The following is a 14,267-nucleotide window of genomic DNA, read 5'->3' as shown; positions in this document are numbered from 1 at the left end:
TCTTCTGTCCTCCTCCTCCTCCTCTTCTGTCCTCCTCCTCCTCTCTCTTCTGTCCTCCTCCTCCTCCTCCTCCTCTTCTGTCCTCCTCCTCCTCCTCTTCTGTCGTCCTCCTCCTCTTCTGTCCTCCCCTCTTCTGTCCTCCCCCTCTTCTGTCCTCCCCCTCTTCTGTCCTCCCCCCTCTTCTGTCCTCCCCCTCTTCTGTCCTCCCCCTCTTCTGTCCTCCCCCTCTTCTGTCCTCCCCCTCTTCTGTCCTCCCCCTCTTCTGTCCTCCCCCTCTTCTGTCCTCCCCTCTTCTGTCCTCCCCCTCTTCTGTCCTCCCCTCTTCTGTCCTCCCCCTCTTCTGTCCTCCCCCTCCTCTGTCCTCCCCCTCCTCTGTCCTCCCCCTCCTCTGTCCTCCCCCTCCTCTGTCCTCCCCCTCCTCTGTCCTCCCCCTCCTCTGTCCTCCCCTCCTCTGTCCTCCCCCTCTTCTGTCCTCCTCCTCTGTCCTCCTCCTCTGTCCTCCTCCTCTTCTTCCTCCTCCTCCTCCTCTTCTTCCTCTTCCTCCTTCCTCCTCCTCTTCTTCCTCTCCTCCTCCTCCTCTTCTTCCTTCTTCCTCTTCCTCCTCTTCCTTCCTCCTCTTCTTCTTCCTCTTCCTCCTCCTCCTCTTTCTTCTTCCTCTTCCTCCTCCTCCTCTTTCCTTCTTCCTCTTCCTCCTCCTCCTCTTTCTTCTTCTCTCTCTCCTCCTCCTCTTCCTCTCTTCCTCTCCTCCTCCTCTTTCTTCTCCTCTTCCTCTTCCTTCCTCTTTCCTTCCTCCTCCTCTTTCTTCTTCCTCTTCCTCCTCCTCCTCTTTCTTCTTCCTCTTCCTCCTCCTCCTCTTCTTCCTCTTCCTCCTCCTCCTCCTCTTCTTCCTCTTCCTCCTCCTCCTCCTCCTTTTCCTCCTCCTCCTCCTTTTCCTCCTCCTCCCTTCTTCCTCTTCCTCCTCCTCCTCCTCCTCTTTCTTCTTCCTCTTCCTCCTCCTCCTCCTCCTCTTTCTTCTTCCTCTTCCTCCTCCTCCTCCTCCTCTTTCTTCTTCCTCTTCCTCCTCCTCCTCCTCCTCTTTCTTCTTCCTCTTCCTCCTCCTCCTCTTTCTTCTTCCTCTTCCTCCTCCTCCTCTTTCTTCTTCCTCTTCCTCCTCCTCCTCTTTCTTCTTCCCTCTTCCTCCTCCTCCTCTTTCTTCTTCCTCTTCCTCCTCCTCCTCTTTCTTCTTCCTCTTCCTCCTCCTCCTCTTTCTTCTTCCTCTTCCTCCTCCTCCTCTTTCTTCTTCCTCTTCCTCCTCCTCCTCTTTCTTCTTCTTTCTTCTTCCTCCTCCTCTTTCTTCTTCTTTCTTCTTCCTCTGATGTCATCGCTCTTCTGTCCTCCTCCTCCTCTTCCTCTGATGTCATCGCTCTTCTGTCCTCCTCCTCCTCTTCCTCTGATGTCATCGCTCTTCTGTCCTCCTCCTCCTCTTCCTCTGATGTCATCGCTCTTCTGTCCTCCTCCTCCTCTTCCTCTGATGTCATCGCTCTTCTGTCCTCCTCCTCCTCTTCCTCTGATGTCATCGCTCTTCTGTCCTCCTCCTCCTCTTCCTCTGATGTCATCGCTCTTCTGTCCTCCTCCTCCTCTTCCTCTGATGTCATCGCTCTTCTGTCCTCCTCCTCCTCTTCCTCTGATGTCATCGCTCTTCTGTCCTCCTCCTCCTCTTCCTCTGATGTCATCGCTCTTCTGTCCTCCTCCTCCTCTTCCTCTGATGTCATCGCTCTTCTGTCTTCCTCCTCCTCTTCCTCTGATGTCATCGCTCTTCTGTCTTCCTCCCCCTCTTCCTCTGATGTCATCGCTCTTCTATCCTGCAGATATGTCCGGATTGTGGGGACACATAACACTGTCAACAAAGTCTTCCATCTCGTGGCCTTTGAGTGCATGTTCACCCACAAGAGCTTCACCCTGGAGCAAGGGCTGCTGGGTAAGTAATGGATCGGGACCCCAGACATAACTATACAGGGGGCCGCAGTATAGCCAGAGCCTATGGGAGGAGCCCTATGTCTCATGTATTGTGGGTCCCCCCTGTGGCTCCCTGTTTGTCAGGTATGAGGGTCCCTGTGTATGTCGTATGTTGGGGGGGGCCCCTGTGTGTGTCGTGTATTGGGGGGCCCCTGCGTGTGTGTCGTGATGTGGGCGGGTCTGTTATGGAGCCCTGTGATTGGTGGATTGTAGTGACTCCGTGTTGCGCTCCAGTCCCCACAGAGAACGTGGCCACCATCGCGGAGTGCGCCAGCGTCATAGAGGGGGTGAGCCGCAGCCGCAACGCTCTGCTCAACGGAGACACCAAGAACTATGACTGGGACTCGGGGTACACCTGCCACCAGCTGGGGAGCGGCGCCATCGTGGTACAGCTGGCACAGCCACACATGATCGGCTCTATCAGGTAAGTGCCCCCCAGCTGTAATACCATGTGACAGACCAATCACATGTCACTGGGCGGGGCCTCCATGGAATGTCATAGAATGGAAGTGATGACCCCTCCCCCCACATAAACGTAGTCAGACGTATCAGACCTCACATCTCATCTCTCTACAGCTAGTGGGCCCAAGAGCTTACAGTCTATTAGGATGAGGGGTCGACACAAGAGCTTACAGTCTATGAGGATGAGGGGGACACAAAGAGCTTACAGTCTATGAGGATGAGGGGGTGACACAAGAGCTTACAGTCTATGAGGATGAGGGGGTGACACAAGAGCTTACAGTCTATGAGGATGAGGGGGTGACACAAGAGCTTACAGTCTATGAGGATGAGGAGGACACAAGAGCTTACAGTCTATGAGGATGAGGGGGACACAAGAGCTTACAGTCTATGAGGATGAGGGGTGACACAAGAGCTTACAGTCTATGAGGATGAGGGGGACACAAGAGCTTACAGTCTATGAGGATGAGGGGGTGACACAAGAGCTTACAGTCTATGAGGATGAGGAGGACACAAGAGCTTACAGTCTATGAGGATGAGGGGGACACAAGAGCTTACAGTCTATGAGGATGAGGGGGTGACACAAGAGCTTACAGTCTATGAGGATGAGGGGGACACAAGAGCTTACAGTCTATGAGGATGAGGGGGTGACACAAGAGCTTACAGTCTATGAGGATGAGGAGGACACAAGAGCTTACAGTCTATGAGGATGAGGGGGATACACAAGAGCTTACAGTCTATGAGGATGAGGAGGGACACAGGAGCTTACAGTCTATGAGGATGAGGGGTGACACAAGAGCTTACAGTCTATGAGGATGAGGGGTGACACAAGAGCTTACAGTCTATGAGGATGAGGAGGTGATACAAGAGCTTACAGTCTATGAGGATGAAGGGAGGACACAAGAGCTTACAGTCTATGAGGATGAGGGGGTGACACAAGAGCTTACAGTATATGAGGATGAGGGGGACACAAGAGCTTACAGTATATGAGGATGAGGAGAGGACACAAGAGCTTACAGTCTATGAGGATGAGGGGGTGACACAAGAGCTTACAGTCTATGAGGATGAGGGGGTGACACAAGAGCTTACAGTCTATGAGGATGAGGGGGCACAAGAGCTTACAGTCTATGAGGATGAGGGGGTGACACAAGAGCTTACAGTCTATTAGGATGAGGGGTCGACACAAGAGCTTACAGTCTATTAGGATGAGGGGTCGACACAAGAGCTTACAGTCTATGAGGATGAGGAGGTGACACAAGAGCTTACAGTCTATGAGGATGAGGGGGGACACAAGAGCTTACAGTCTATGAGGATGAGGAGGTGACACAAGAGCTTACAGTCTATGAGGATGAGGAGGTGACACAAGAGCTTACAGTCTATTAGGATGAGGGGGTGACACAAGAGCTTACAGTCTATGAGGATGAGGGGGTGACACAAGAGCTTACAGTCTATGAGGCTGAGGGGGGACACAAGAGCTTACAGTCTATGAGGATGAGGGGGGGACACAAGAGCTTACAGTCTATGAGGATGAGGGGTGACACAAGAACTTACAGTCTATGAGGATGAGGAGGGACACAAGAGCTTACAGTCTATGAGGATGAGGGGTGACACAAGAGCTTACAGTCTATGAGGATGAGGAGGTGTCACAAGAGCTTACAGTCTATTAGGATGAGGGGGTGACACAAGAGCTTACAGTCTATGAGGATGAGGGGAGACACAAGAGCTTACAGTCTATGAGGATGAGGGGGACACAAGAGCTTACAGTCTATGAGGATGAGGGGAGGACACAAGAGCTTACAGTCTATGAGGATGAGGGGGAACACAAGAGCTTACAGTCTATGAGGATGAGGGGTGACACAAGAGCTTACAGTCTATGAGGATGAGGGGGTGACACAAGAGCTTACAGTCTATGAGGATGAGGAGGTGACACAAGAGCTTACAGTCTATTAGGATGAGGGGGTGACACAAGAGCTTACAGTCTATGAGGATGAGGGGGGGGACACAAGAGCTTACAGTCTATGAGGATGAGGAGGTGATACAAGAGCTTACAGTCTATGAGGATGAGGGGTGACACAAGAGCTTACAGTCTATGAGGATGAGGGGTGACACAAGAGCTTACAGTCTATGAGGATGAGGGGGGACACAAGAGCTTACAGTCTATGAGGCTGAGGGGGTGACACAAGAGCTTACAGTCTATGAGGATGAGGGGGGACACAAGAGCTTACAGTCTATGAGGATGAGGGGGTGACACAAGAGCTTACAGTCTATGAGGATGAGGAGGTGACACAAGAGCTTACAGTCTATGAGGATGAGGGGACACAAGAGCTTACAGTCTATGAGGATGAGGGAGACACAAGAGCTTACAGTCTATGAGATGAGGAGGTGACACAAGAGCTTACAGTCTATGAGGATGAGGGGGTGACACAAGAGCTTACAGTCTATGAGATGAGGGGGTGACACAAGAGCTTACAGTCTATGAGGATGAGGGGGGGACACAAGAGCTTACAGTCTATGAGGATGAGGGGGTGACACAAGAGCTTACAGTCTATGAGGATGAGGGGGGACACAAGAGCTTACAGTCTATGAGGATGAGGGGGTGACACAAGAGCTTACAGTCTATGAGGATGAGGGGGACACAAGAGCTTACAGTCTATGAGGATGAGGGGGGAACACAAGAGCTTACAGTCTATGAGGATGAGGGGGGACACAAGAGCTTACAGTCTATGAGGATGAGGGGGTGACACAAGAGCTTACAGTCTATGAGGATGAGGAGGGGACACAAGAGCTTACAGTCTATGAGGATGAGGAGGGGACACAAGAGCTTACAGTCTATGAGGATGAGGGGGTGACACAAGAGCTTACAGTCTATGAGGATGAGGGGGTGACACAAGAGCTTACAGTCTATGAGGATGAGGGGGGACACAAGAGCTTACAGTCTATGAGGATGAGGGGAGGACACAAGAGCTTACAGTCTATGAGGATGAGGGGAGGACACAAGAGCTTACAGTCTATGAGGGTGAGGGGGTGACACAAGAGCTTACAGTCTATGAGGATGAGGGGGTGACACAAGAGCTTACAGTCTATGAGGATGAGGGGGTGACACAAGAGCTTACAGTCTATGAGGATGAGGGGTGACACAAGAGCTTACAGTCTATGAGGATGAGGGGTGACACAAGAGCTTACAGTCTATGAGGATGAGGGGAACACAAGAGCTTACAGTCTATGAGGATAAGGGGGGGACACAAGAGCTTACAGTCTATGAGGATGAGGGGGTAACACAAGAGCTTACAGTCTATGAGGATGAGGGGGGGACACAAGAGCTTACAGTCTATGAGGATGAGGGGGGTAACACAAGAGCTTACAGTCTATGAGGATGAGGAGGGGACACAAGAGCTTACAGTCTATAAGGATGAGGAGGGGACACAAGAGCTTACAGTCTATGAGGATGAGGGGGTGACACAAGAGCTTACAGTCTATGAGGATGAGGGGGTGACACAAGAGCTTACAGTCTATGAGGATGAGGGGGTGACACAAGAGCTTACAGTCTATGAGGATGAGGGGGTGACACAAGAGCTTACAGTCTATGAGGATGAGGAGGTGACACAAGAGCTTACAGTCTATCAGGATGAGGGGGTGACACAAGAGCTTACAGTCTATGAGGATGAGGGAGGACACAAGAGCTTACAGTCTATGAGGATGAAGGGAGGACACAAGAGCTTACAGTCTATGAGGATGAGGGGGGTAACACAAGAGCTTACGGTCTATGAGGATGAGGGGGACACAAGAGCTTACAGTCTATGAGGATGAGGGGAGGACACAAGAGCTTACAGTCTATGAGGAGGAGGAGGTGACACAAGAGCTTACAGTCTATGAGGATGAGGGGGGACACAAGAGCTTACAGTCTATGAGGATGAGGGGGTGACACAAGAGCTTACAGTCTATGAGGATGAGGAGGTGACACAAGAGCTTACAGTCTATGAGGATGAGGGGGTGACACAGGAGCTTACAGTCTATGAGGATGAGGGGGGGACACAAGAGCTTACAGTCTATGAGGATGAGGGGGTGACACAAGAGCTTACAGTCTATGAGAATGAGGGGGGACACAAGAGCTTACAGTCTATGAGGATGAGGGGGTGACACAAGAGCTTACAGTCTATGAGGATGAGGGGAGACACGAGAGCTTACAGTCTATGAGGATGAGGGGGGACACAAGAGCTTACAGTCTATGAGGATGAGGGGGTGACACGAGAGGTATAAGAGTTTGTCCAGCCGTTCTTTATAAGCGAATGGAATAAAAGTAATTTAATAAATAAAATGCTTCTTGAACCAGTCATCAGCCTCATCTAATATGTAAAGTGCAAAGTCCATGGGACTGCGGGGAAGCATTTTCCAAAAAACCGAAAGCTGTAGTACCCAGCATTTGTTAATAAAGAGTTAAAGTTGCATGCAGTTAGCAAGTGTGATAGATCTGCCTAAATAAATGGGATTTAAGAGCAGGTTTGAGGCTTTGGAGGTTGGGTATTGGTCTGATAGACCGGGGTAGGACATTCCAGGGAATTGGTGCAGCTCTGGAGAAGTCCTGGAGATGTTTGTGGGAAGTTCGAATTAAGGAAGAGAATAATCTAAGATCACTGACGGATCCAAGAGCACAGTATGGGTGATAGAGTGACATGAGAGAAGAGCGATAGGGAGGTGCAGCAGTGTGCAGGGCTTTGTGGATGAGGGTGATTAATATAAATATATACTGTGATATGATATAATGGGGATGACTGGAGCGGGGGTATAACATTCTGTAATATATATGACATACTGTGATGTCGTCTTCTAGGTTACTGCTGTGGGACTGTGATGACCGCAGCTACAGCTACTACATCGAGGTCTCCACCAATCAGCAGCAGTGGATCATGGTGGCCGACCGCACCAAGGTTCCCTGCAGGTAAATGTCAGGCCGGATGATAACAGCTCAATCTACTCCAGTCACAGCGCAAGCTGCACTGCACTAATCTGTACTGACTGCAGGGGGCAGTGCTGCAGCAGCTTTATACATGACTAAGGAATCAGTGATGGCTGCCAGGTGGCTGAGATTCTGATATTTTGCACCTGTCCGTTTTCCTTCCTCCCGGGCTCAGGCTCTATCAGGCGGCACACTCGGTGCCGGCGCTGCCCCTCGCCGTGTGTGGGTGCCGGCGCTGCCCCTCGCCGTGTGTGGGTGCCGGCGCTGCCCCTCGCCGTGTGTGGGTGCCGGCGCTGCCCCTCGCCGTGTGTGGGTGCCGGCGCTGCCCCTCGCCGTGTGTGGGTGCCGGCGCTGCCCCTCGCCGTGTGTGGGTGCCGGCGCTGCCCCTCGCCGTGTGTGGGTGCCGGCGCTGCCCCTCGCCGTGTGTGGGTGCCGGCGCTGCCCCTCGCCGTGTGTGGGTGCCGGCGCTGCCCCTCGCCGTGTGTGGGTGCCGGCGCTGCCCCTCGCCGTGTGTGGGTGCCGGCGCTGCCCCTCGCCGTGTGTGGGTGCCGGCGCTGCCCCTCGCCGTGTGTGGGTGCCGGCGCTGCCCCTCGCCGTGTGTGGGTGCCGGCGCTGCCCCTCGCCGTGTGTGGGTGCCGGCGCTGATGAAGGTTACCCCGGAGGCGCTGGGCTGCGGCTGCTCCCGCTCGCCGTGTGTGGGTGCCGGCGCTGATGAAGGTTACCCCGGAGGCGCTGGGCTGCGGCTGCTCCCGCCATGACAGTGGTGATGTTGTTCCTGTCTCCCCGTCCTGTCCTGCGCCTCTCAGCCGTCACGCCGGTTATTAGCGAGACCTCGCTGCCTCCGTAATAGGAGCCAATTAGCGGCCGCGCCAATGTCACTGTCCTCCCTTACTCCTCGTCTGATGACAATGCCGGACGCGCCTCTCACTTTTCTTCTCCTTAAAGGGTAAAAGCGCGGACAATGATTTGTCTCCGGCGCTGCGCAGCTCTAATGTCTGTTATAAGAGACGTCCGGGCGAGAGATGGCGGTATTTACACCCGACGCTCCGCCGCACGACCTTTACTGTAGCAAATAACGGCCTCATTCCGGAGAAATGGCGGAATAAATATCTGCTGGACGTGCGCCCGAGGTACCTCCTCCCTCCCCCCTATACCTACAGTGCACCCCCCCCACATATACCTACAGTGCACCCCCCCCACATATACCTACAGTGCACCCCACATATACCTACAGTGCACCCCCCATACCAACAGTGCACCCCCCCCACATATACCTACAGTGCACCCCCCCCACATATACCTACAGTGCACCCCCCCACATATACCTACAGTGCACCCCCCCCACATATACCTACAGTGCACCCCCCCCACATATACCTACAGTGCACCCCCCCCCACATATACCTACAGTGCACCCCCCCCACATATACCTACAGTGCACCCCCCCCACATATACCTACAGTGCGCACCCCTCCCACATATACCTACAGTGCACCCCCCCCCACATATACCTACAGTGCACCCCCCCCATACCTACAGTGCACCCCCCCCCCACATATACCTACAGTGCACCCCCCCCCCACATATACCTACAGTGCACCCCCCCACATATACCTACAGTGCACCCCCCCACATATACCTACAGTGCACCCCCCCCACATATACCTACAGTGCACCCCCCCTATACCTACAGTGCACCCCCCCATACCTACAGTGCCACCCCCCCCCACATATACCTACAGTGCACCCCCCCCCCACATATACCTACAGTGCACCCCCCCCCACATATACCTACAGTGCACCCCCCCCCGCATATACCTACAGTGCACCCCCCCATACCTACAGTGCACCCCCCCCACATATACCTACAGTGCACCCCCCCCCACATATACCTACAGTGCACCCCCCCCCCACATATACCTACAGTGCACCCCCCCTACATATACCTACAGTGCACCCCCCCTACATATACCTACAGTGCACCCCCCCTACATATACCTACAGTGCACCCCCCCCACATATACCTACAGTGCACCCCCCCCACATATACCTACAGTGCACCCCCCCCCACATATACCTACAGTGCACCCCCCCCCACATATACCTACAGTGCACCCCCCCATACCTACAGTGCACCCCCCCATACCTACAGTGCACCCCCCCCCATACCTACAGTGCACCCCCCCCCCATACCTTCATGTAGGTACAAGAAAATAACTACTATAATACTGCCCCCTATGTACAGGAATATAACTACTATAATACTGCCCCTATGTACAGGAATATAACTACTATAATACTGCCCCCTATGTACAGGAATATAACTACTATAATACTGCCCCCTATGTACAGGGATATAACTACTATAATACTGCCCCTATGTACAGGAATATAACTACTATAATAACTGCCCCCTATATACAGGAATATAACTACTATAATACTGCCCCCTATGTACAGGAATATAACTACTATAATACTGCCCCTATGTACAAGAATATAACTACTATAATACTGCCCCCTATGTACAAGAATATAACTACTATAATACTGCCCCCTATGTACAGGAATATAACTACTATAATACTGCCCCCTATGTACAAGAATATAACTACTATAATACTGCCCCCTATGTACAGGTATATAACTACTATAATGCTGCCCCCTATGTACAGGAATATAACTACTATAATGCTGCCCCCTATGTACAGGAATATAACTACTATAATACTGCCCCTATGTACAGGGATATAACTACTATAATACTGCCCCCTATGTACAGGGATATAACTACTATAATACTGCCCCCTATGTACAGGAATATATCTACTATAATACTGCCCCCTATGTACAGGAATATAACTACTATAATACTGCCCCCTATGTACAAGAATATAACTACTATAATACTGCCCCCTATGTACAAGAATATAACTACTATAATACTGCCCCCTATGTACAAGAATATAACTACTATAATACTGCCCCTATGTACAGGGATATAACTACTATAATACTGCTCCCTATGTACAGGAATATAACTACTATAATACTGCCCCCTATGTACAAGAATATAACTACTATAATACTGCCCCCTATGTACAGGAATATAACTACTATAATACTGCCCCCTATGTACAGGAATATAACTACTATAATACTGCTCCCTATGTACAGGAATATAACTACTATAATACTGCCCCCTATGTACAGGAATATAACTGCTATAATACTGCCCCTATATACAGGAATATAACTACTATAATACTGCCTCCTATGTACAAGAATATAACTACTATAATACTGCCCCTATGTACAGGGATATAACTACTATAATACTGCCCCCTATGTACAAGGATATAACTACTATAATACTGCTCCCTATGTACAGGGATATAACTACTATAATACTGCCCCCTATGTACAGGGATATAACTACTATAATACTGCCCCCTATGTACAGGGATATAACTACTATAATACTGCCCCCTATGTACAGGGATATAACTACTATAATACTGCCTCCTATGTACAGGGATATAACTACTATAATACTGCCCCCTATGTACAGGGATATAACTACTATAATACTGCCTCCTATGTACAGGAATATAACTACTATAATACTGCCCCCTATGTACAAGAATATAACTACTATAATACTGCCCCCTATGTACAGGAATATAACTACTATAATACCGCCTCCTATGTACAGGAATATAACTACTATAATACCGCCCCCTATGTACAGGAATATAACTACTATAATACTGCCCCTATGTACAGGAATATAACTACTATAATACTGCCCCCTATGTACAGGAATATAACTACTATAATACCGCCCCCTATGTACAGGAATATAACTACTATAATACTGCCCCTATGTACAGGAATATAACTACTATAATACTGCCCCCTATGTACAGGAATATAACTACTATAATACCGCCTCCTATGTACAGGAATATAACTACTATAATACCGCCCCCTATGTACAGGAATATAACTACTATAATACTGCCCCTATGTACAGGAATATAACTACTATAATACCGCCCCCTATGTACAGGAATTATAACTACTATAATACTGCCCCCTATGTACAGGAATATAACTACTATAATACTGCCCCCTATGTACAGGAATATAACTACTATAATACTGCCCCCTATGTACAAGAATATAACTACTATAATACTGCCCCCTATGTACAGGAATATAACTACTATAATACTGCCCCCTATGTACAGGAATATAACTACTATAATACTGCCCCCTATGTACAAGAATATAACTACTATAATACTGCCCCCTATGTACAGGAATATAACTACTATAATACTGACCCCTATGTACAGGAATATAACTACTATAATACTGCCCCCTATGTACAGGAATATAACTACTATAATACTGCTCCCTATGTACAGGAATATAACTACTATAATACTGCTCCCTATGTACAGGAATATAACTACTATAATACTGCCCCCTATGTACAGCAATATAACTACTATAATACTGCCCCCTATGTACAGGAATATAACTACTATAATACTGCCCCCTATGTACAGGAATATAACTACTATAATACTGCCCCCTATGTACAGGAATATAACTACTATAATACTGCCCCCTATGTACAGGGATATAACTACTATAATACTGCCCCTATGTACAGGAATATAACTACTATAATACTGCCCCCTATGTACAGGAATATAACTACTATAATACCGCCCCCTATGTACAGGAATATAACTACTATAATACTGCCCCTATGTACAGGAATATAACTACTATAATACTGCCCCCTATGTACAGGAATATAACTACTATAATACCGCCTCCTATGTACAGGAATATAACTACTATAATACCGCCCCCTATGTACAGGAATATAACTACTATAATACTGCCCCTATGTACAGGAATATAACTACTATAATACCGCCCCCTATGTACAGGAATATAACTACTATAATACTGCCCCCTATGTACAGGAATATAACTACTATAATACTGCCCCCTATGTACAGGAATATAACTACTATAATACTGCCCCCTATGTACAAGAATATAACTACTATAATACTGCCCCCTATGTACAGGAATATAACTACTATAATACTGCCCCCTATGTACAGGAATATAACTACTATAATACTGCCCCCTATGTACAGGAATATAACTACTATAATACTGCTCCCTATGTACAGGAATATAACTACTATAATACTGCCCCCTATGTACAGCAATATAACTACTATAATACTGCCCCCTATGTACAGGAATATAACTACTATAATACTGCCCCCTATGTACAGGAATATAACTACTATAATACTGCCCCCTATGTACAGGAATATAACTACTATAATACCGCCCCCTCTTTTGCTTCCTCCTCCAGGTCCTGGCAGACAATCACATTTGATCGGCAGCCGACGTGTTTCATTAGGATCGTGGGGACCCACAACACAGCGAATGAGGTGAGACCCCAGTTTGGAGGAGCAGGGGCTGCTGGGAGTTGTAGTTCTCTGCTGGTCAGTCATAGTGGTTGTCACCCAGCTTTCCCAGTTTCCTGAGGTTTAACCCCTTCTTCTCCACTTCTTCAGGTTTTCCACTGCGTCCACTTTGAGTGTCCGGTGCAGACCCTCGGCCACAAGGAGGAGAGCAGTGAGGAGGGTGCGGGGGGTGATTCTGCGGGGGTCTCCATCACCCTGCGGGCAGATCAGAGCCCCAGGAGCACGACGCACTGACGGTGGCCTGCGCTGCTCATTCTCCTGCTCCAGCGGTGCTCCCTCCCCCCTGACTACGGAGGCCGCTCAGTGGTCAGACTGTGATACGGGAGCACAGAGCACCCAGCGCACCCTGAACACTGATATATGTATATAGTGGGGGCGGGGCTACCTGCCGCCATCTTTGTTACGTATTTGGACGCCCATGTTTGAAGCTCTAGGGTGGATTTTGCACTAAAATTTATACTGCTGAATCGCACGTGGGGGAGGAGTCAACATCAGGCTCCGCCTACTGGACCCCAGGTCAACAAATTTCCACTACTTGGTCATCAGTTAAAGAGTTAACAGTTCCATCCGTCCTCTGATTATAGAGATGAAGACCCCATAGCGCCCCCTCCAGGGCAGGAGCCGCACCCCGGGGCAGCGCCGGCTTCCATATTGGATGTATATTTCTTGGAATTTCAGGATTTTCCGATGCTCCTTTAGGGCGTGTTTATCATTAGAGGGCGGTCCTTGAGCGAAGGCCCCTCCCACATGACCTGGATGTAATCCTGCTCCTATCATTGATGTGACTGGATGATCCTGCGGCTGTGGTGGAAGAGGAAGGGGCGTGGTCTAATCATGAACCAGCCTGCTCTGGATGAGCAGAGGTCGGTGCGGGCCCCAGGCGGTGTCTCTATCAGGGGCCCCGGACTGTATATACCAGATGTTTTGCTCTGTAATATCGGGGTTGTACATGTTATAAGTTATATTGTGTTCCTTGTCTTATATTATAAAGAAAACTTTCTACGCTCCGTCTCCTGGTCACAATCTTCATACACTGCGGGTGCAGCGCCGTCTGTGCTCGGGCCTCAGTGCCCTGGATATAGGCGCCCCCCTACCCCATCCACCAGCACCGGGGGCTTCTTATAAGCAGTAATGTGCATCATACACCATCATACACCCGCTGTACATCATCCGTGTCCTCTACGAGGTGTTATACAGTATATAGCGAGCTTCATACACTGCGGGTGCAGCGCCGTCTGTGCTCGGGCCTCAGTGCCCTGGATATAGCCGCCCCCCCACCCCATCCACCAGCATCGGGGCTACTTATAAGCAGTAATGTGCGTCCCACACCA

The 14,267-nt window shown here is 49.8% G+C and overlaps 1 protein-coding gene across 2 annotated transcripts in view; it reads left to right on the top strand.

Moving 5' to 3' along the window:
- BTBD9 (BTB domain containing 9) overlaps window positions 1–13,940 on the top strand; it is a 96,842-nt gene extending 82,902 nt beyond the window's left edge. For both annotated transcript variants that reach the window (XM_072139749.1, XM_072139750.1), the window contains 5 exons: window positions 1,848–1,957; window positions 2,230–2,419; window positions 7,283–7,390; window positions 12,822–12,900; window positions 13,027–13,940. In XM_072139749.1, coding sequence (XP_071995850.1) covers window positions 1,848–1,957; window positions 2,230–2,419; window positions 7,283–7,390; window positions 12,822–12,900; window positions 13,027–13,170 — 631 coding nt within the window. In that variant the 3' untranslated portion in view covers window positions 13,171–13,940. The remainder of the gene's footprint in view (window positions 1–1,847; window positions 1,958–2,229; window positions 2,420–7,282; window positions 7,391–12,821; window positions 12,901–13,026) is intronic.
- The last annotated feature ends 327 nt before the right edge of the window (window positions 13,941–14,267 follow it).

Source organism: Engystomops pustulosus, chromosome 3, assembly GCF_040894005.1.
Source record: "Engystomops pustulosus chromosome 3, aEngPut4.maternal, whole genome shotgun sequence".
Taxonomy (NCBI): Eukaryota; Metazoa; Chordata; class Amphibia; order Anura; family Leptodactylidae; genus Engystomops; species Engystomops pustulosus.
This window is presented reverse-complemented; position numbering and strand designations above follow the sequence as displayed.